Source organism: Notamacropus eugenii, chromosome 5 (assembly GCF_028372415.1).
Source record: "Notamacropus eugenii isolate mMacEug1 chromosome 5, mMacEug1.pri_v2, whole genome shotgun sequence".
NCBI lineage: Eukaryota > Metazoa > Chordata > Mammalia > Diprotodontia > Macropodidae > Notamacropus > Notamacropus eugenii.
In genome coordinates, this window is record NC_092876.1 from 847,812 (window position 1) to 870,625 (window position 22,814).

Sequence of the window (22,814 nt, forward strand, 5' to 3'; positions counted from 1 at the left end):
ACCTGGGCACACCCACCTTATGTTTGGGGGCGAGAGAAGAAAACTTTTCCATCCCCAAACTGTTTTACGGCCAAAAACCATCTGGGAGCCTTTCCCCCTTCCCCACCCAGGCACAGAAGCACGGACACAGCACCCCTCAGACCAGCCTTTGCTTCCTGGTTCCCTGAGGGTGGAAGGGGAAGGCCGAGGGGGAAGGAGGGGCTCAGGAGGAGGACCCGGAAGAGAGGGGGGAGGGTCAGCCTCCAGGGATGGCCTGCGGGGGCCAGCCCCGGAGAGCACACCGTGCGGAGGCCTCTGGGAAGCCGGAACACCAGGCTGGGCACGGTCTGCGCCTCTGGGTACGATGCCCGACAGTTGGAGCTGCTTGGCTCCTTGGCCGCCAAAGCTGCGTCCCTTGGATCCTCCTTACCACGGGGCCAAGTGAATGGGTATTTAATTAATGGAACGAGGGGAAGGGGGCCGCCAGCTGGGCAAAGTGGGGAGGGGGATGGCATGGGGAGGGGCCGAGAGCTCCCCCCGCCCCGGGGTTCCATCCCAGAGTGGGGAGCACCCACGATCCGGGGGGATCCCCAGGCGGGGGCAGTTTGAGGTCCCTCTCACAGGGTTTTGGGGGGCTGCTCATGGACATCCCAAAGGGCTGAGCCCCCCGGGAGCCGGCCCTGCCCGGCTCACGTTGCTGGGATGGGAAATGCGGCCAGTTCGGACACAGTGGATAAGTCACGTGCCTTTGATCTTCGCAGCAGTTTGGACTGACTGCCAGGTTCCCCTTTCCTGATCCCATTTCCTGCTCCACCGTCCTGACTCGGGGGTGGGGGGGCCAGGACGAGATGCAATTTGAACACCCCCTGTAAGGATCCAAGAGTCCTGCCTGCCTGCCCACCCCTAGCACCCACCTCGGGCCCTGCTCCTCGGCCCCCTGCCGGCAGCAGCCTCCGGATTGTGTCTCTGAGCCTCAGGCTTCCCCTGGTCATTGCTGGCAGCCTAGCCACCCTCCTTCCAAGATCAAGCTGTCAGTCAGTGGTCCAGATTCTGTGTTCGGAAGTGGAGGAGAGGGAGGGGATGCCGGGAGAGCTGTGACTCAGGATCACTGAGGTTCTGCCTGGTCTCATCCCACCTGGGATCCCAAAGCCTTATCTGCCTCCTCCAAGGATGGGAGAGTGGAGGGGGCCTAAGAGAAGGACTAAGAGAGAGTGGAACCATCTTTATTTCCAGACCTGACCCTAACTGTGTTCTCCTTCCCCTCCCTAGGTGAGAGAGCAGGGCCTTGGCCTCTGACTCCTGTGGGCCCTCACCCTTTAAATCCCTGTCGGCCAGCCTGCTGCCTAGAAAGAAGGAGGAAAGAAGATCCTTCTCCCTCCCCAGGTCAGTCTGGAGAATCCAGGCCTGGCCCAAACAGGGAGCTCAGAGCCAGAGGGAATGGCCCGTGGGAGCTCCAGCTCCCAGCCCCAGGTGAGTGCCTTCCACAGGCTTGACCCAGCTCAGCAGTGGAAGTCATTGCCATAAATATAGGGATGGTCTAAGCTGCAAATATCCTACCTATGGATCTCTTTCTTCACAAACACAGCAGTAACCTCCCTGCTTCTCTGTTAAATCCATTTACTGATGCTTTGGCATCTCAGGTGCTAACTTGTCCTCCCCACAATGGCGGCGTCCTCTGTATTTAAGTTCTCCCTCCTTACAGCTGACTGACCAGGACACCCATTCCATTCCTCAGTTTCTGTTCTATAGGGACCATGTCTTTGCACCCCTCCTACTACACACCACTCCTCCCCCTTCCCTTTGTTCCTTGTGGCCAAGGGAAGGCCCAGGAAACCCTTTCCCCGGGTCTTGTCTGGGCATCCGTGGAGCAAAGCCCTGAAGGCTCCCCTGGTCCTTTGCTGTGCGGTCATCATGTGCTCCTGCCTCAGCTCCTAAGAGCCTCCCTGGGTGCCTCTGACATCCTCTCCTTTACCAATTCTCAGGTCCAGGCAGTGAGCATTTAGAAAGGTCCTACTCTGTGCCAGGCACTGTTCACCGTGTCCCTGGATACAAAGGAAGGAAAAACTGGGGGCTGCCCTCCAGGAGCTCCCACTTCAGTGGGAGAGACGGCATGTGGGCAGCTGTGCCAAACAAGCTCTCTATAAGGTTAGGTGGGAGGGAGACTCACAGGGCAGACACCATCAGCAGAGCCTGGCAGGAAGTCAAGAGGCCCAGGTCAGAGTCACGAGATGAAGGATCAGGGTCAGGGGTCAGCCAGGAGGCCAGTGTCCCTGGGCAGAGAGGAGGAGGAGGAGGAGTGAAGTGAAGAGTAAACACACTGCCAAGGGGCTTGGAGCTGGTTATTTGTACCTACTATGTGCCAGGCACCTCCAAGGTTTTGTCTTCCTTGTCCTTGTTGCAAGAATCGTCCAAGTCCTTGCCAGGGACATTCTGAATGAGGCAGTGCAGGATGCTGCCAGGCAGGTCAACTGCCATTATGGTATCTACTCTCCATAGACCATGAAGAGGGAATCTCCATCAGTGTGCGGCTGTTCCACAGATGACATATGTAGATCTGTATTAATCTGTCTGTCTATCTAACCGTCTGTCTATAGTTTGTTGGTGGTGGTCAGTCATGTCTGACCCTCCCTAACCTGACTTGGAGTTTTCTTGCCATTTCCTTCTCTGGCTCATTTTACAGATGAGGAAACTGAGGCAGGAAGGGTAAAGTGACTTTCCCAGAGTCCCACAGCTAGTCATTATCAATCTCTGAATTTGCACTCAGCACTTCCTTACTCTCTCCACCCCTGCACCATAATATTCTCTCCTCCTGAGCTACCAAAACCAGAAAGAGTCAAAGCAGTTTGGGGTAGGGGCCTTCATGCAAAAAAAGAGACAGAAAGAGGTTTGTTTTTTTTTTTAAAGAAGAACTCCAAGTGTTCAAAGGTCTTTCACTGGACTCTTTGTACCTGACCAAAGAAAACAGTGTCTTCTTTATCCTTTTGGTTAGTTCATTAGCATCTGTTAAAGGTCTAGAACTTTTCTGGTCTGAGAGGATAGAGGAAGGAGTCCTGGGATTCCTGCGAGCTTTCTTTTCCTGTAAGAGGAAGGGAGATACTGAAGGAGTCATTGGGCTCAAAGGCAAAGAATTTTAATTCCGACAAAGTGGAGCAACTTGTTCTCCCCAAAATCTACTTCTGACAGTCTTTACAACAATCTTTATTATCTAAAGATAATTCACAGTCCAGGAAACTGAGGCAAACAGAGGTGAAATAACTTCCAGGGTCACATGGCTGCATTTAACTCAGATGTTCATGATCTTCTACCATTTCCTAGCTCTACTGAGGTTATTCCAGTGTGCCTGTCTTCCCACAGCCCCTCCAGCATGAACTGAGCATGGTTTTTGTCATGTTTACTCATTTACAGAGTGCTTCTTTATGTGAAACCTCATTCTGTGTTTGCGCTGACTCCTCTTAGTGACTTGGAGCACTTTTTTCATGTTATTATGAATCCTGGGCAGAGCTTCTTTTGAGAACTTTTTGTTCATCTATTGGGAAATGGCTAATCGTCTTATATTTGTTCATTGTTTACTTATCTTGGCTACCAAACTCCTATAAGAGAATTCTGATACCTTGGCTTTTTCCTATTCAATCACTTCCTTTCTGATTCTGGCTGCATAATGTTGTCTGTGCAGAACCTCTTCAGTTTAAGTAATCGAAGTTTTCTACTTATTTTTGTAATTGCCTCTATCTCTTGTTTGGTTACAGAGGCAGCTAGGTAGCACAGTAGATAGAACACTGGGCTTGGGATCAGGAAGACTGAACTTCATGAGTTCAAATCTGGCCTCCAGTATTTACTAGTTGTGTGACCCAAGGCAAGTCACTTAACTGTGTTTTCAGTTCCTCATCTGTAAAATGAACTAGAAAAGGGGATACCAAACTACTGCAGTATTTTTGCCAAGAAAACCCCAAAGCAGGTCAGGGACCCCATGGACTCAGGCAGGACAACAATATTTTTTGACAAAGAGGATATCTCCTGCCCCCACCTGTAATAGGCATTTGGTCTTTTTCTCTTCTAATTTTTTTTCATTGTAAGGTCTTTATTCTTATAAGATCCTTATTGGAATATATGACATATGGTGTAAGATGATGGTCTAAGCCTGATTTACTTCCTGATTGCTTTCCAGTTTTCTAAGCTGTTTTTAACCAAATTACGAGTTTGACCCAAGGTAGCTTGTTTTTCTCTTTATCTGACACTGGGTTGTTGAGTTCAGTTGTTTCTGAATCTCTCAAGCTCCTCACTTCAGGATCATCATTGAGTCTTCTCTGTCTCTTCTCCCCATCCCCAGATCCACTATGGTACTAAGGCCTGTCAGTCTCACCTTTGCAACATCTATCAGATACGCCCTCTTCTCTCCTGTGATTCTACCATCCTGCTACAGCACCTCATCACACCATGCAGGGGCTAGTAAGATAGCCAACTGATGGGTCGGTCTGCTTCCTTCAAGGCTCTCCCCATGCCAAGCCATTCTCCATTCAGCCAGTAGTGCAGTTCTGAAGACGTCACTCCCCTCCTCAGTAAACTCCAGTGGCTCCCTAAGGCCTCCAGAAGCATATACAAAAAGCTATTTGGCATTCAAAGCCCTTCCTAACCTGTCTCCTCCTCCCTTTCCAGTCTTCTCACACCTTACTCCCCAGCATATACTCATTGATCCATTGGCACTGGCCCCCAGGCCTCTCTCAGTTCCAGGCATTTTCAGTGGCTGTCCCCACACCTGGAATACTCTTCCTCTCTACTGGCTCCCTATGACTTCTCTGGCTTCCTTCAAATCCCAGCTGAAAATGAAAACCCTCCTACAGGGAGCCTTCCCAGATCCCTCTATCCTGGCACCTTCCCTCTTTTAATCATTTCCTATTTGTCCTGTTGGGCCAGCTAGGTGGTGCAGTGGATAGAGCATCAGTGCAGGAGTCAGGAGGACTTGAGTTCAAATCTCACCTCAGACACTTGACACTCACTAGCTGTGTGACCTTGGGCAAGTCACTTAACCCCATTTGCCTCATCCTGGGTCATCTCCAGTCATCCTGATGAATATCTGGTCACTGGATTCAGATGGCTCTGTAGGAGAAGAGAGGCTGGTGACCTGCACAGACTTCCCTCACTCAAAACAAAGTCAAGTGCAAGTCATGTCATTATTTCTCTGATGGCATGGTCTTCTTCAGCAATGAAGGATGAGCACACACATAGTTGTCCTGTACACAGCTTGCTGGTGGGTGTTTGTCTCCCCCATGTAAGCTCCCTGAGGCCAGGGCAGTCTTTTACCTCTTTTGCATCCCAATGCTTAGCATCGTTCTCGGCACATAGTAGGTGTTTACTGGATAGACAGTTGAACTTCTCCTCCGTGACCAGACCTTGGCCCACTGCTCTCCTCTCTCTGCCTCTTGTGTCCCCTCCTCTGCCCTCCCCTGTGACCTTCTCCTTCATCCCTGTCTCCTTGTGGGCTTTTAGAAAGAAATCTCTTACTGCTTCTTCTGCTGTCATTCTGGGGCTGCATTCATTCACTGCCTGCATTTGCCATGTTTGAGGTTTTCAAGGAGCAAATGATCTCTTCAGTTCTGGTTTTCTTTCCAAAAATATTTCAGACTTCTTTATTATTGAACATCCACTTCCCTCCCCCCCATAATGTTAAGCTCATATTTTCAGGCATGAAGAGTAGAATTTAACAAAAGGGTAAACTGAGGCAAGTCTTCATGCAAGATAATGTTTATTAGCCTGTCAACAAACGAGCCAGTGGCTTGCCACTATATATGCCACAGACTCTGTACCAAAGGATAGTGCTCCTTTTATAGGTGTTGTGGAGCACAGAACAGAAAAGTTAGGGGATATCATAGGGTTTGGGGTCATATGATTGGTTACAGACCTGAGGCACAGGGAACAAAATGACTAGTTGGAAGTTTGGTATTGACAGGCCAGAAGCGACCCCTTCTCTCCTTTGTCTAAGAAGTGATCATCCTTTGAATCCAGGTACGAGGTTGTGGCCCAGACTTTTAGGCGGCCAACCAGATAGCCTTGAAGGATGGCTTGGTGGTGTAAAGATCCTAGATTCATCTCCATTGTGTTCACATGCATCCCCCAAGGGGAGCTGTTTCCTTGGGTTAGCAGGAGAGCTGGATTTTTACACTTAATTTATTCCAGAGCAGCAGAACTCTGAACCAAGTTCAGAGATGGAACCATGACTTGAGCAGGTATAGGACAAAAGCAGTTCTTTGTAAATAGGGTCAGTACATCAATGATATGGGCTTGTTTTGGTCTTCTCATGGGATAGGTCACCCTGGGCTGCATTCTTAGGCCAGTTCTTTCTGGAACATATTCTTTCATTCCCTTCTCGTTTCTAGGGGGTTGGGAACACTCTTACAATGTTCTAGTATCCTTACTGGAAAGTCTTGTTCCCGAAAGCTCTTGGAAGTTTTATTTCTGAATTGAGTTGTTAAATTTAACCCCTGTGTCTTTTAGAGTTTGCAGCCTTGGGTTTTCTTCTGGAGGTGATCTGTGAGTTCTTTCCATTGGAATTTCGTTTTCTGTGTTCAGAAGTTCCAGAAATCAATTAGAAAGTGGTTATCCTTCAATAAAAGGTCTACCTCTCTTTCACAAGAACCCACACTATGAATACTGTGCCCTGAAGAAGAGAGAGTGCCCCTTGGTTCTGAGCTGTAGCCAGGGCTGTGTGAGAAGCACCACATCTTTCACGGTTTTCTTTCTCCAGCTCCAATACCTTCCCCTCTGTAACCATAACCAAGGCCATCTCCTTCACCAAGGACTTCCTGGCCGGTGGCTTCACTGCTGCTCTCTCCTAGACTTTGGTGGCCCCTCTCGAGAGAGGTAGGGTACTATTCTAGGTGCAGCATGCAAGTCCACACATTGCTACAGAGAAGCAGCCCAAAGGCATGATGGATTGGATAGCTGGGATTCCTGAGGGACAAGAGGTTCTTTCCTTCTAATGGGGTGACTTAGCAATTGGCACCAGATATTTCCCCATCCAGGCCCTTGGCTCTACCTTCAAGGTTGAGTAAGCAGGTTTTGGGGAAGGAGTGGACAAGCACACACTGTTGTGGAGGTATTGTGCTGGCAGTCTTGCCTCTGGCAGTGCAGCTGGAGCCCCTTCTGTCTGTTTTGTCTATCCCCTGGAGTTTGCAAGAACCCGCTAAGCAGCTGGTGTGGGGAAGTCTGGCCCTGGGACAGAATTCTAGGCCTGGGAGACTGCCTTGTGAGAATCACTAATTCTGATGGAATTTGCAGCTTGTATCGAGGTTTCAGTGTCTCAGTTCAGGGTGTCATTATCTAGAGAGCAGCTTACTTTGGCATCTATGACACAGCAAAAGGTATGCTCCCAGATCCCAGGAATACTCGTTGTCGTAAGTTGGATGATTGCCCTATCATGAGTGCTCTAACGGGTGTGGTCTCCTATCCCAGTAAGGCATCGAATGACTGACAATGCAGTCTGGGCACAGAGAAGCTAATATCATGTACACTGAGACAATTGACTGCTGGAAGAAGGTTGCTAAAGGTGAGGGTGGCAAAACTTTCTTCAAGGGTGCCGAGTCCAGTGTTCTTGGAGGCCTGGGCAGAGCTTTCGTGCTTATCCTGTGTGATGAATTAAAGAGCATACTAAGTGTATCCTAATTTTGAAAAAGGAACCAGTGAATATAGATCGTGTAGAATACTTAACCACACGTAGCATTTTGGACCATTGACCTTCAAAGAATTCCTGTTGTCTTTTTATCCAGGCCAAATCATGTTTGTAGGGGAGTCAGGAAAAGCTCTTTGAAAAAGGAACTCATCCATATTCACACAGTGGAACTGCTGACCATTCTGGATGTCGATTCTACTGGTTTTAGGGGAAATAGCAGTTACCGTGGGTCCAAGGAGGCAGATCAACTTAGACCAATCTAGTTTAAATGCTCTTTTGTAGGACCTTAAATTTGTGTTTAAGTATTTGTTTTTTAAATAATCTTGCCTCCCATTTGCACGTAAGCACTATATATCCTCTTTTGCACAGCTGACGGCTTGGCAGTTATGATCTTTGCTGGGCATTCTGCTGTAAAACAAGAAATATCCCAAAGACTCTGAAAAAAAAGAGTGAGTCCAGCAAGCCTAGACGAAATGAAACTTGAGAAATTTGGGGGAGTCTCAAAAAGTGTAAAATAGCAATAAATTCCTCAGTTGTTCTGAAGTAGAATTAATAGAATAGAGGAAGCAAAAGGTAAAATATGGATTCCAAAGAGACCCTGAATCAGATGTCTCAAAGAAGAGATCATAACGATGAAAAATGAAATAGCCATCTTTGCCCTGGATGAAGCGTGGTTCCCAAATATCTGAACATGTGATAAAGTGAATTATCTTCTTATGATGAGAATGGAAAAGAATGAACTGGAAGGCCATCATTTTCCCAACACGTTGGCAAACATGTGTTGTTCAGGTAGCTGGTTGGACATAGAGAAGACCCCTTCCAAGTGGCAGAGCATTCTCAGATCTGGCCAACTTCTTCTGTACGTGGGCCATCAGTTACCCTCTTAACTCATTCTCTTGATTTTTCTCCCAAGTTGCTACTTTTAGGGTAAGTTTGGCAACATATCCCTAATGAATGAAAGCAAACAAAACCCAAGGTAATTAAACATGGCTTTTTTAATTGATGAAGGCACCCTCCTCCATCATACTTAATATATTAGTAGTAAGACTACTATATAATGAAATAGCCTAGTTAAGGAATATGTGCCATAGACAAATGAAAGTAACCCCAAAAAGGCAGCAGCTGTTTCGGCCATGACACTTCATCCCCAGAGTGTGCTCAAGCCCTCAATGTAATGACACTTGGCTGGAAACCATTTCATACCTCTCAGTGCAGTCCAGATTCTGACGAATATCTATTTACAATCTTCTGCATGTTTTCATCCAGATCAAACTTTATTTCAGACATTCGGGAAGCAAACTCGACCTTTTCTTTAACTTCTGTTCTCTTTTAAGTGATCACGTAAACTGTACCCCCCAGAATGTGCTATGGTTTTAAGCTGCTCACAAACTCTTCACAGAATTTTCTTTAGGACTTATCCCATATATCAGTTCTGATAAGGAAGGAATTTCCCATCACCCTCTGCCTTTCTTCTCCCCAACTCTACTTAGCTCACAGATAGAAAGCATACTTCTCCCTAATTCCATGGGGAGATGCATTCCATTGTAAAACTTTTCTCAGCTTTTTTCAAATTGATCATCAGGTTCTTAATGACTGTGATTGGAAGTTTTGAATCTGGTTCTCAAAGGCTTTGATCTTTGGGCATATCCATTCTCTGGGCTTCCATTTCCTCCTGTAAAGTGATGAGGGATGAACTGTTCAGTTCTGAAATGGCTTTCAACTCTCCATCTTATGACTTTTGATGGTTTAGGAGTTGGTAACATTCAAAGATGTGGCTGTGGACTTCACCTCAGAGGAGTGGTGCCTGTTGGACCATTCTCAGAAGGAGTTGTACAAGGAGGTCATGTTGGAAAATGCCCGGAACCTGCTATCTCTGGGTAAGGACACTTCCCCTGGCCATTCTGAGTCTACTATAAGAGGGAATATCTTCATTTCTAAGTGTGCAGAGTTGAGAATATTTACCAATTATTAGAAAGAGAAAAGTGCTGGTCTTCTGTGTCCTTGTCAGGTCTTCCTATAAAAAGTCTTTGTGTTGTGTGATAGGAACCTGAGGGTTTCCTTTGTTGCTCCTAAAGCTGTCTCTTACCAGTTCTAAGTAGCTTCAGGTCAAAGGTTGAATTGGTATTGGAACATCTCAGCCATGGAACTAATATCACAGGTCTAACCCATGCCTGCTCAACCTGTGACCCAAGTCGTGGCCCTCAGGCCTCTTAAGGCACACCAAAGGATTTTGGGCAGTCCTCAAAAATATAGAGGAAAGCATCCTTTTATGTTGAGGAAATCCTCTGGCGTGCCTCAAACAGCCTGCAGGATGAAGCAGCCCGAAGGTTCTACAGACCTGGTCTGACCTCTACCTGAGGTGATGAGAATTTTGCTGCCAAATCTCTGAAAATTTTTCCTTGCAAACCCTTCCTTTCTAAAAAAAAAAAAAAAAAAAAAAAATATTTGCTTCTTTTTAGTTTTCAAGATTCACTTTTATAAGATTTTGAGTTCCCCCTGCCCAAGAGAGCAGGAAATCTGATATAGACTGGACATGTACAATCATTTTAAACATTTCTTAATCATGTTGTGAAGGAAAAATGAGAACAAAAGGGAGAAATCATAAGAAAGAAAAAAGAGAGCAAATAGTGCTCTTGGATCCTCCTTCAGGCTCCCTAGTTCTTTCTCTGAACGTGACTAGGATTTTCCATCATGAGTCCCCTGGAATTGTCTTAGATCCTTGCATTGCTGAGAAGAGCTAAGTCTGTCAAAGGTGGTCATCCTGCAGTGTTGCTGTTACTATGTACCATATCCTCCTGGTTCTGCTCCCCTCACTCAGCATCAGTTCATGTAAGTGTTTCCAGGTTTTTCTGGAGTCTGCCCGCTCATCCTTTCTCATTGCCCAATAGTATTCCATGACATTCATATGTTATATGTTCAGCCATTCCCCAACTGATGGGCACCCCGTTGATTTTCAGTTCTTGGCCACCACAAAACAGGCTGCTACAAATATTTTTGTACATGTGGGACCCTTTCCCATTTTTATGATCTCTTTGGGATACAGCCCTAGAAGCAGAATTGCTGGGTCAAAGGATATGCACAATTTTATAGCCCTGTGGGCAGTTCCAAATTGTTCTCCAGGATGGTTGGATCAGTTCACAACTCCACCAACAATGAACAGTTTTATAGCCTTTTGGGCATAGTACCTACTGCCTCTTTGGGATGGGTCTAGTATTTGGAATATTCTTCTTCTTAACAAGCATCAATTTGTAGATCACAGTTTCAGGTTGTCCCTTGTATAGCAAATTGTCCTTAATCTTCCTTCCTGTTGCCCTCAAATTCCAGCCCAGATGATGAGAAAGGAAGAGAATGGAGGAAGCATTTATTTTCACTTACTATTTGCCAGGTCCTGAGCCAAGGCCTTCCTTTACATTATTATGTTACTTTGTCCTCACAATAACCTTCCAGGTTAGGTAATATTTTTCTCCCCATTTGACAGTGTAAGAAACTGAGGCAAACAGAGGTTAAGTGGCTTGTCCAGGGGCACACAGCTAGTAACTGTGTGAAGCCACATTTAAACTCAGGCAATCCTGACTCCAGATCCAGGGCTCTCTCCACTGCACTATCAGCTGCCTCTGATTTCTAGACAATGGAAACTCTGCATCCTTCTATGGAGAAGCAACACCAAGGACAATTTTTCTGATTCCAACTTGGCTCCATGATCTTCTCCCCAAAGCTTCCAAAAATCAGTGCTATGGAAACTCTCCTTGAGGAGTCCTGGGAGCCACCATGGGGTGCTTGCTTGCATCCCTCTAGTGTCGCCAGGAATGACAGACTGGCCAAGAAACAGAATTTGGAAGGACTAGGGTAGGTTGAGTTTGACAGCAGAAGCCTCTCCCCCACAGAGGCAAACACAAGGTTCATATAGGGTTCAGGGACTAAGAAGCCAGGTAGGAGGACAGGAAAGGTGATTCAAGCTCCCTGTTGCTGGGCTTGAGGCTGATCTGGAACAATTGCCCTTTTACCCAGTTTTGGGGCAAGGAGTTTCTGCCAGAATGGCACATAAGAGGAAGGGAGGCAGAGGGTTTGGCTGGTTCACAGAGCAGATTGTACAACACATCCTCTTTTGGATTACTTACATCACAAGCGCAATGGATCAGTACAGACTCCTATAATGGAAGAATTCTGAAGATGGAGCAGCTCTGCATCCACACCCTTTCCCTAAAGAGAACTAAATTACAGCTGTCTTTACATGCTCATTCCCCATGCCCAGGGTGTCCAGTTCCCAGAGAAGACATGATTGCTTATTTTGAGCAAAGGGAAGCCCCATGGATGCTGGAGCAAGGAGGCCCGAGGATCCTGTGTCCAGGTAAGTGAGGTGAAAGCTGGTGTATGAGACCTGGGGTTCCAAGAGGCTGCTATGTGTTGTGGTGAAGGAAGTGCTAGATTTGGGCACAGGAAGGCCTAGCTTGGAATTCTTTTTCAAATATTTGGTAAAAGTGGCTTCCTGAGCCAGTGACTGAACCATGGAGCCTCAGTTTACCCATCTGTAAAATGAGGGGCTTGGCCTCCATGGCCCTTTAGTGCATTTAGGGTTAGGGTTATGATCCTTTAAGAAGTCCTTGTTTGGAATTTGTGAGCATGGCATTCTGAAAGTTCACAAAGGGATCGAGCTCTCCAATGTGAGCTCTTTCCTAGGCCAGCTCACATTTATTCAGTGCCTGCTGCATGACAGGGCCTGTGCTAAGCACCAGGGACATAAAGAGATGCGAGGGACGTCCCTAGCTCTCATGGAGCTCAACCCACTATGGACAGGATAAATTGGAGATGGGCTAGAGACGGAGGGCACTGCAGTGAAGGAGAAAGAAAGGCTCATTGTGGAAGGTCGGCTCTAGCTGGGGCTTCGGGGAAGCCAGGCCGAGCAACAAGGCCCAGGGATGGTGAGGAAAGCCTGTGGAACCAGAAGAGGGAGGATCCTGTTCACAGAACAGAAAGGAGGCCCATGCTGCTGGATGGGGGGAGGGTGATGAAGTGTTTTAGCAGCCCTGGGGAGGATTTTACATTGGATCCTTTCGCTGGGAGCCAGAGGAGGTTGTTGAGTAGGTGGTGACGTGATCAGCTGAGAGCTTTAGGAAGATGTTGATGATTAGGTAGAGGGTTGACTGTACTGGGGGGGAGATGAGGCAGCCCGACCAGCCAGACCAACCTGTGAGGTGATTGAGGCCTGAACCAAGACAATGGCAGTGTTGAGAGAGATGGCCCACAGGTGGAATCATGGGACTTTGGAGCAGATTGAACACTTGTGTGGTTTCCCTCCAGTTTTCATTTTTTGATGGTAAATAAGAGATAACTCTTGACCGAAGGCTTTACCACATTCATAAGGGTGAATGTCGAGAGTCTATGAGGAATGCAGGCCTGGAAGGTCCTGAATTCCCCTGCCTGGGAAACCCTATACTTCCCCCATAACTGTGGGGTGTTCTTGATACCAAAGGAAGAAGCCGCAGAGTTCCAGACTGATTCCAGATAGTAGTTTAATCCATCATTATGAAGAGTAGAAAAAAAGAGGCAGTGACCAGATAGTTCAGCGGATCCCTGCAAAGACCCACAAAAATCCCCAATGTAATCACAGAAATTAGGCAAAGGGAGGAGGAGCCATAGGTGCTTCACTCCCGATTGGTGGATATTTGGGGTTTTCTGCATAGTCATGAGCTTGGGCATAAGCCAATGTTATGCCTAAACATAGGTTTGTGTATTGTTCAAGTACCAGTCATATACAGTATCCTTGACTTTCATGGCTCATAGTGTGGACTCTTGGCCTAAGTTAGGATTCAGTAAGCTAGGATTTTTACCAGGTCGCCATGTCCAGGCCTCCACCTTTCACAGAGTTTAAGTTTTATAGCTTTTCACTTATTACTGTATTCTGGGGCTTTTGACCAATCAGGACCCCACAATGACACTTCATTTGTGAGCCTGGGCTATTGGGAGGATGCCTCAGCTAGCCTTAGGAAGTTAAGAAAAAGGGAGGGTTGGGGAAAAGAGAATGAATTTTGTTTTGAATAAGATAGAAGGAGAACCAGGGGGGAGTTGTGTCACTAAAACCTAGGAAAAAGAATACCAAGAAAAGGGTGATTGAAAATGTCAAGAAGGATGAGGATTGAGAAATGGCCATCGAGTTTAGCAATTTTGAGGTTATTGGTAATTTTAGAGAAAGAACCTTCAGTTGAAAATGAAATTGGTGGGGAGGGGAAAAGCATTAAGACTACAGAGAGTTTCAGAGAAAGCAAGGGAAAGAAGTTGGAGACATTGGTTATAAATGGCCATCTCTAGCTGTTTAGCCATGAAATGGAGAAAAGATATTGGATATCATCTCATGGGGCTACATGGACCAAGTGAGGGGCTTTGTGCTGAAAGGGAAGGAGTTATTAGTGTGGGAGAGACTGAAAATTATTGAGAAATGGGGACACTAGAGGAGGAAACATACTGAGGTAGATGGAGTGAAATGGGATTATTTGCACAGGAAAAGGGATTTGCTTTAGCAAGCAGATCTCATCTGATGTCAGGGCCGAAAAGGAAAAGAAGGCATCTGATTTATGTGAGATGGGGAGAATCAAAGAGCTCTTGTTAAATGTCCACCTTTTTCAGTGACATAAGAGGCCAGGTTCTCATGAGAGAACCTGGAAGAGAACATGGAAGCAAGATATAGAGGAGGGTTGGGGATGAATGAAAAGATTTGGAAAAGCTGTGGCAAGTAGCATGGGGAGGCAGTTAGGGAAATGTCAAAGGATTGACTTGCCACAATGGGGGCCCAGCTGAGATTCTGGGCCTAAATCTGTAGTGGACCCAGGCAGCCTGGTTTCATTTTCTTTTCTCTCCATTCAGCAGCACATGAGGAGGAGTGAAGGTTGTGGCCCTCAATAGAAGTAATCCAAGGCTAAACTTTACATACGTCACCCACTTGAGTCCCTTTTCTGATCTCTGTGCTTCAATCTCTGTCCCATTCTTGGGAAGTCATTGACCAGGTACATGGAAGTGACTACCAGCTCAGTTTAGGGAAGATAGAGACTCTGGTATCCCATAGTATGAGACCCTTCAGGAACCAGAAAGAAGCTTCTGTGATCTTCACCATTGAGTCTAGTCAGTTTCCATTAGGGTTAGAACCTACCACAGGGGACTGCTTAGAGGTGATTGGGTGCAAGGAGACAGAAACACGACTGAGGCACAAAGATGGGTTTGGCAACCAGGAGAGAGACCGGAATAGAAGGATTAAGGTAGAGGTTAGGGTCTGCTATCAGCCTTAGGCCAGTCAGTCAAGAAGCATGGATTAAATACCTTCTGTGTGCTAGCTGCCATGCTAAACCCTGAGCAAACAAAGTCAGACAAAAGTCATTCCTGCTGTCATGGAGCTCACAGGCTAGTAGACAGAAATGGAGGGAGTTGGAGAAAAAGCAGTAGACTCTTAGTGAATCCATGGAAAAGGGAGTGTTGTGGAATGGAAATACATTTAGTTCAACCAGGAAATATGGGAATGCACAGAATGAAAATAATGACAGTTGAAGACGGAAAGCAGAAGGAAACAGTCAAAATCAAACTAATATTGAGAAGAATAATACCATTTACCTTGTATGTACCACTCACTTTAGAGATAGGATCTATTAGATACCGATAACCCAAGGAGTTAGGTGCTAGTATTATGTCTGTTTTAGAGATGGGTAAAACTGAGGCATACTATGACTTGCCCAGGGTCACAGCACTAAGCAAATTCTGGAATGAGATTGGAATGCAGGTCTTCCTGACTCAAGGACCAGTATTCCCTCCACTGGATCATCAGTTGTTGTCTGATTTTTAAACAATGTACAATGAAAATGCTTACGTGTATATGAGATAGAAAATGAGAGAATTGTATAAGGTCTTTTGCTGAGGAATGGAGGTTCAGTTTTTGTTTTTAGCTCCCTAACCAGTCAACAAAATGAGTTTCTGGTTTCTGTATAAAGGATTGATTTTTCTATTGGCTCATGACAAGTAATGTATAAAATGGAAGATCAGTTACACATAATGCTTTGGTGTTATTTTCAAACAACACTTATTTATAAAACAACCTTTGTAAAGGTAGAATTCTTCAGCTATAACCTTTCTTTCTACCACTGGCAAACTGGCTATACTCTCACTGAAACTCTGCTGAATGACTAACCCTTATTGCCAACCAATGTCTTTGAGAAGCTACCAGATAGACAGTAGTAGCCTAAGCATAGGATTAGTTCAAATTATAAAACAACCTTAGCATTGCAATGAGTAGCAATTTAAAGCCTGCTTTTGTAGAATGGTTGCAGTGGTCCGTGATGGTTTCATCATGTATTCTACTAGAAACCATGATTTTCTAAGAGGCTGCCATCTCTGTTGCAAGAATGCAAACCCAGGTGACATCTTGATCTGGTGATTATAGCTTTGATGAGATGTAATAACCAGGTATCTCAGGAATGAGAAAATCACTCTGGTGCAGTGGCAGACAGCCAATGAAGGTCTGTACGTGCCTGTGACCATTTGCACATGAATATCCAACCTTCCTAGAAGTTTGGAAACAATTTGATTTCAAGTTGAGAAACTGAAAGAATAGGATGCCCTTAGTTAGAAGCAGTCAAGAGCGTAATGTAATCACTGCATGATCTCCAAAACATTATATGACTGATCATGATAGTTTTGAATCACTGCAGAAAGAAAATCTCTTATGGTTGAATCATGCACATGTTTTCCCAGAGGAAAAATATCTGTAACTAAATTGTGCCATTGTTTCCTGCTTACGGTGCCACTGAATTTTTAGCTCAAATTGCTTAGATCTTTATCTTAAACCTCTCCAGAGGTTTGTGAACCAGGAAACGGGAAGGGCTATGAGAGGACTAAGAGTGAAGCATGCTATCCACTTCTTGACAAAAGGAGGATGGACTCAAATTGTGTCTCTGTTTGAGACACACATGTTCAGAAATGGGAAATGTGCATGTTCTAAAAATTTTGTTTATTATGAAGACCAGAGGTATTTAAAAATAAATCTACTGACTGTCCCAAAAAAGTAATGGGCCAGAACAACTCTTATGTCTCAGGTAAATACAAAAAACAGTGCCAGCCATCTTCATGTGATCTCAGATACTGCAAAAGAAAATAAGATTGAAAGCAATCACCAGAGAATTACATTATGCTTACAGAGATGATAGATCATGCTGTAATATCTCATCTACTGCACAACATGGCATAATATCTATGAAGAAAGAATTGATAGTGCAGACAGTGAAAACAACAGTGAAAAACAAAAGTTTGAGAATGGAGACAATCTGTCTGGTATCATGCCCAGTCACAAAGTTTGACTTCCATTCTCAGCTGATGAGATTTCAGTCCAGTCATTCAGCCTTTCTGAGCTCATGATCTGAGTGAAGGTGATGAGAATGCCAGCCTTGCCTGTATCACAGGTTTGTCAGGAGGATCCAGTGTGATTGTGTATGAAGCTCTTTGTAAATGAAATCATTGTGTGAGCTAATGGCATTTTCAAATAACTGATTCTGACTTTTCTCTTTGTCTGGGGAAGTAGGATGTAAATCAGTTTACCTTTTGCCAACAGAAGGAAGGGAATATAATTATGTATGTGTCTATGTATACATGTTTTATTGTTTGTGTCTTTCAGAAGGGAAGATCAGACTTAAAATAAAAGAGACTCCTGAAGAGCAAAGTCTTTCTGTGAAAGTAACTCAAAAGCAAAGATTCATAAGTGATGGTCCCTGTGACTTCACTGGGAGACAACTTTGTCCTGTTCTTCATAGAACTCACACAAGACAGGAACGTTATGAAAGTTATCATTGTGGTAAAGCCTTCAGTCAAGAGTTATCTGTTATTTACAATCCAAAAATTAAAACTGGAGGGAAACCATACAAATGTCATAAATGTGACAAAGCTTTTAAAGAACTCTCATCTCTTATTAAACATCAAAAAGTTCGCACTGGGAAGAAAACTCATGAATATAATCATTGTGGAAGGAATTTTAAATGGAGAAAGAGTAGTGCTAAACATCAGAGAACACACACTGGAGAGAAACCGTATGAGTGTAATGAGTGTGGAAAAACTTTCAGTTCTAGAATGTATATTGCTCTCCATCAAAGAATCCACACTGGAGAGAAACCTTATGAATGTAATCAGTGTGGAAAGGCTTTTACACAGAAGACCTATCTTATTAGACATCAGAGAATCCACACTGGAGAGAAACCTTATGAATGTAATCAATGTGGAAAGACTTTTCCATGGAAGTCCAATCTTATTGTACATCAGAGGAAAACTTATCAATGTAATCAATGTGGAAAGTCTTTCAAATGTAGAAAGGGTATTGCTAAACACCAGAGCATCCACACTGGAGAGAAACCTTATAAATGTAATCAGTGTGAAAAAACTTTCAGTACTAGGAAGTACCTTGCACAACATCAGAGAATCCACACTAGAGAGAAACCTCATGAATGTAATCAGTGTGGAAAAACTTTCAGTTCTCAGAAGTATATTGCTCTACATCAAAGAATCCATACTGGAGAGAAATTTTATAAATGTCATCAATGTGGAAAGGCTTTTACACAGAAGGCCATTCTTATTGTACATCAGAGAATCCACACTGGAGAGAAACCCTATGAATGTGATCAGTGTGGAAAAACTTTCCTACAGAAAGAGAAACTTGCTGAACATCAGAGAATCCACACTGGAGAGAAACCTTATGAATGTAATCTATGTGGAAAGGCTTTTCCATGGAGATCCAGTCTTATTGTACATCAGAGGAAAACATATGAATGTAATCAATGTGGAAAGACTTTCCAATGTAGAAAGAGCATTGCACAACATCAGAGCATCCACACTGGAAAGAAACTTTATGAATGTAATCAGTGTGGAAAGGTTTTGACAAAGAAGACCAGTTTTACTGTACATCAGAGAATCCACACTGGAGAGAAACCTTATGAATGTAATGAGTGTGGAAAAACTTTCAGTTCTAAAAATTCTATTGCTCAACATCAGAGAACCCACACTGGTGAGAAACCTTATGAGTGCAATGAGTGCGGAAAAACTTTCAGTTCTAAGGCATATATTGCTTTGCATCAAAGAATCCACACCGGAGAGAAACCTTATGAATGTAATGATTGTGGAAAGGCTTTTTCACAGAAGACCAGTTTTACTGTACATCAGAGAATCCACACTGGAGAGAAACCTTATGAATGCAGTCAATGTGGAAAAACATTCAGTTCTAAGAAGTATATTGCTCAACATCAGAGAACCCACACTGGAGAGAAACCTTATAAATGTAATGAGTGTGGAAAAACTTTCACTTCTAGGGCATATATCGCTTTACATCAAAGAATCCACACTGGAGAGAAACCTTATGAATGTAATCAGTGTGGAAAGGCTTTTTCACAGAAGTCCAGTTTTATTGTACATCAGAGAATCCACACTGGAGAGAAACCTTATGAATGTGATCAATGTGGAAAAGCTTTTCCACGGAAGACTAGTCTTACTGTACATCAGAGATACCAGCATTCCTTACGAATATAATCAGTGTTAACAAAAAACAACTTCCTGACAGAAAGAGAAACTTGCTGTACATCAGAGTATCCACACTGGAGAGAAACCTTATGAATGTGATCAATGCAGAAAACTTTCCCCGTTGTTAGGGAAGTCCAGCAGGCATCAGCAGGAATATGTGCCTTTAATTACTTGTTTATAGTAGATACTATATGGTTACATGACATAATATTGTGTCATCAAAATTCCAATGCAGGAAAACCCCCACAAATTTCCAATAAATCATTAACTTTAAGATGTATCACTTTTTAAAATATTTTATATTTTTTAAGTGACACAAATTTTAAAAAACTATTAAAAGATTAAAGAAAATAGATTTCCATAGGTGTTGTGTCATTTTTTTTTAAAAGGGGGCAGTAGGCTAAATAAGTTTGGGAGCCTCTGGGATGAAGGAAGGTACTGAAAGGAGATATTCCTTGTTGTTGTGCAGTGGACCACAGCACACCAGGACCTTCTCTCCTCCACTATCTCCCAAAGTCTGTCCAAACTCATATTCGTTGCTTCCATGACGCTATCTGTCCACCTCATCCTCTCCTGTCTCCTTTTCTTTTTGCCTTCAATCTTTCCCAATATCAGGATCTTTTCAAATGATTCCTGTCTTCTCATGTGGCCAAAGTATTTAATCTTCAGCTTCCATAGTTTACCTCCCAGTGAACAGTATGGATTAATTTTAAGTACTGACTGATTTGATTCCCTTGCTGTCCAAGGGACTCTCAGTAGGCTTCTCTGGCACCATAGTTTGAAATGATCAATTCTGCGGTGCTCAGCTTTCCTTGCAATCCAACTCACACAACCATACGTTGCTACTGGAAAGACCATAGCTTTAAGTAAAGCTCAAAAGCAAAGTTTTATTTTACAGTGAGGAAGCTGATTCATTGAAGATCCCTGCTCTGTTCAAATCAGCATCAGTTTGATGTAATTATAAGTTCTGGCCCCAGATCTGTGAGCTGCGGATGGTAAGATCATTTGGGTAATCACGAGAAGCTGGCTGGAGGTCCTCCACCCTTGCTTTTCATTGTTGTGGCGATCAAGCCCAGTGTGGCAGAGGTGACTCAACCACATGGAAAGTTCCCCCCCCCAAAATTGTTTGTTCCTCTAGAACACTCTTTCTTTTCCAACATGAGCAAGTGCCCATCTTGTGGCCACCTAGTCAGGAGAGATAACTCCTTACTTTGTCCAACTCATGACTTTTTTGATACATTGTTTTGCTTATTTTAGACTATGCATCCTATGTCCACCAATGAAATCATTCTGTTCTTGAGTGCTTGCATAGTGAATCCTATAAAAATAGGACCCTGGAATGAGAGGGCATCTCAGCTTCTGAGAGAGATCTGAGATCCACTTCATTAGAGGGGCCCATGGACCTTTTAATAGAGTGCCCTTGACTTGGAACTCTGCCTCAGTCTTCCTTATTGTAGGTTGGATGATTTTTTTTATCCCCACATCAGACAAAATGGAGTGACATGTTCTCCCCAAAATCCACTTTCAACTATCTTCACAAGAACCTTAAGAGGTAGGTATACTTATTATCTTTATTTTCACAGTTCAGGAAACTGAGATAAAAAATTTAACAAAATGTTGAATGACTTTTCAGTGTACTAAGTGTCTGAGGTTGTGTTTGAACTCAGATCTTCATAACCTTCTACCGTTTCATTGCACCACCAAGATTGTATTACTGTGCCCATATTTCCATGGCCTCTCCAACATTGACTGTTGCCAGTTTTGTCATTTTTGCCAATTTACCAAGTATGAAATGAAAGCTCAGTGTTGCCTTGACTTACATTTCTCTTTTTAGCAGTTTGAAGCTTTTTTCACATGGTTGTGAATACTTGGGAGATCTTCTTTTGAGAATTCTTTGTTCATATCCTTTTACCTTTTACCTTTTGGGGAATGGCTATTAGTTTTATGTTTGTTAATAATTTATATATCCTGGGTGCCAAACTCTTATCAGAGAATTTTGATACCAAGTTCTTTCCCGTTCAGCCACTTCCTTTCTTATCCTGTGCAGACACATTTCAGTTTCAAGTAATCATAGTTCTGCATTTTACTTTTGTAGTTTCTTCTCTATCCCTTTTTTGCTAAGAATATATCTCTTACTCTTAACTGTGAGAGGTATATCATTTGTTTCTCATCTTTTTTTACAGTATGATCTTTAGTATTAAGGTTATGTATCTATATAGAATGTGTTGTAGAGTATGGTGTAAGATGATGTTCTACACCTAATTTACTTCCTTACTCCTTTCCAGTTTTCTCAGCAGTTTTTATCAAATAGGGAGTTTTGCCCTAAGTAGCTTATTTTGCATTTCATCACACAATAGGTTATCAGATTCTTTTGTTTCTGAATCTCGCTTTTTTAATCTGTTCCACTGATATATCTATTGTTTTACCAATGCCAGATGGTTTTATAATAATGTCTGGGAGTCCTGTTCCTCCAGTATCTTTACTTCTTTTCATCATTTCCCTTCATATTACAGACCTTCTGTTTTTTCAAATGATTTTATGATTTTATTCAGCCCTATAAAATGCCTCCTTTATACTTTGATTAGCGGAGCATAAACATTGTAATGGGTATTGTTATTTTTGTTCGGTCATTTTCAGTTGAGTCCACCTCTTCTTGACCCTATTTGGGATTTCCTTGGCAGAGATATGGGAGTGGTTTGCCATTTCCTTCTCCAGCTCACTTTACAGATGAAGAAACTGAGGAAAACAGGGTTAAGTGAGTTGCCCAGGATCACACAGCTAATAAGTGTCTAAGGCCAGATTTGAACTCAGGAAGATGAGTTTTCATGACTCCAAACTGAGCATTCTATCCACTGTGCCATCCAACTGCCTAATATGGGATGAAACCTCGATGTTGTTTTGGTTTGCATTTTTATTATATTGGCACAACCTAGCCATGATCATTGAATATCCTTCCAGCTATTTAGGTTGTCCTTATCTTTTAGGATTGCTTTGTAATTGAATCTATGCCCCTCTTTTGTTTGCTTAGGAAGGTTGATCCCCAGATATTATATGCATATTTCCTCCCAAATCTCTGCTAGAGAAGGCCAATATTACACACACACACACACACACACACACACACACACACACACACACACACATGCACACTGGGTGTCCCTATAAGATATACCTCCATTTATCAGTTCTTTCCCTGGAGATGGACAGCATCTTCCTTTGCAAGTCCTTTGGAGCTGATTTGAGTATTCATGTGCTCAGAATGGTTTGGTCATTGACGTTTACTCCTTGAACAACATTGCTCTTGCTGTATACAACATTCTCTGGATTCTGCTTATTTTGCTCAGCATTATTTCATGTAAGTCTCTCTGTTTTTGTAAACTCAACCCTCCCATCAGTTGGTCATTGTACAATCTTGCTGTTACTGTATACAGTGTTATACAGTGTTATCCTGCTCCCTTCATTTTGAATCAGTTCATATAAGTCTTTCCAGGTTTTTCTGAAAGCATCCTGCTCTTCATTTCTTATTGCATAGTAATATTCCATCACAATTATATTCCACAAATTGTACAGGCATTCTCAACTGATGGGCATCTCCTCAATTTCCAGTTCTTTGCCACCACAAAGAAAGCTGTTATAAATG

At 43.6% G+C, this 22,814-nt stretch overlaps 1 protein-coding gene across 2 annotated transcripts; it reads left to right on the forward strand.

The window, feature by feature from the left end:
- Positions 1-225: 225 nt before the first annotated feature.
- Positions 226-19,529, forward strand: LOC140508073 (uncharacterized). Of its 2 annotated transcripts, XM_072615805.1 has the most exons (5): positions 226-428; positions 1,249-1,449; positions 9,393-9,519; positions 11,895-11,990; positions 17,289-19,529. In XM_072615805.1, exons 2-5 carry the CDS (start codon positions 1,417-1,419, stop codon positions 19,181-19,183), a joined length of 2,151 nt encoding a protein of 716 aa, XP_072471906.1. In that variant the 5' UTR covers positions 226-428; positions 1,249-1,416; the 3' UTR covers positions 19,184-19,529. The 2 variants fall into 2 exon arrangements, with proteins under 2 accessions (XP_072471906.1, XP_072471907.1); XM_072615806.1 differs by lacking the exons at positions 9,393-9,519; positions 11,895-11,990.
- The last annotated feature ends 3,285 nt before the right edge of the window (positions 19,530-22,814 follow it).

What these genes read in the sequence shown, in the direction of transcription:
- LOC140508073 (XM_072615805.1), top strand. Translation starts at nt 1,417, where the DNA reads ATGGCCCGTGGGAGCTCCAGCTCCCAGCCCCAG. An exon ending in CCGGAACCTGCTATCTCTGG is followed by an intron (nt 9,520 to 11,894) that starts GTAAGGACACTT and finishes CCCCATGCCCAG; the next exon opens with GGTGTCCAGTTCCCAGAGAA. An exon ending in CCCGAGGATCCTGTGTCCAG is followed by an intron (nt 11,991 to 17,288) that starts GTAAGTGAGGTG and finishes TGTGTCTTTCAG; the next exon opens with AAGGGAAGATCAGACTTAAA.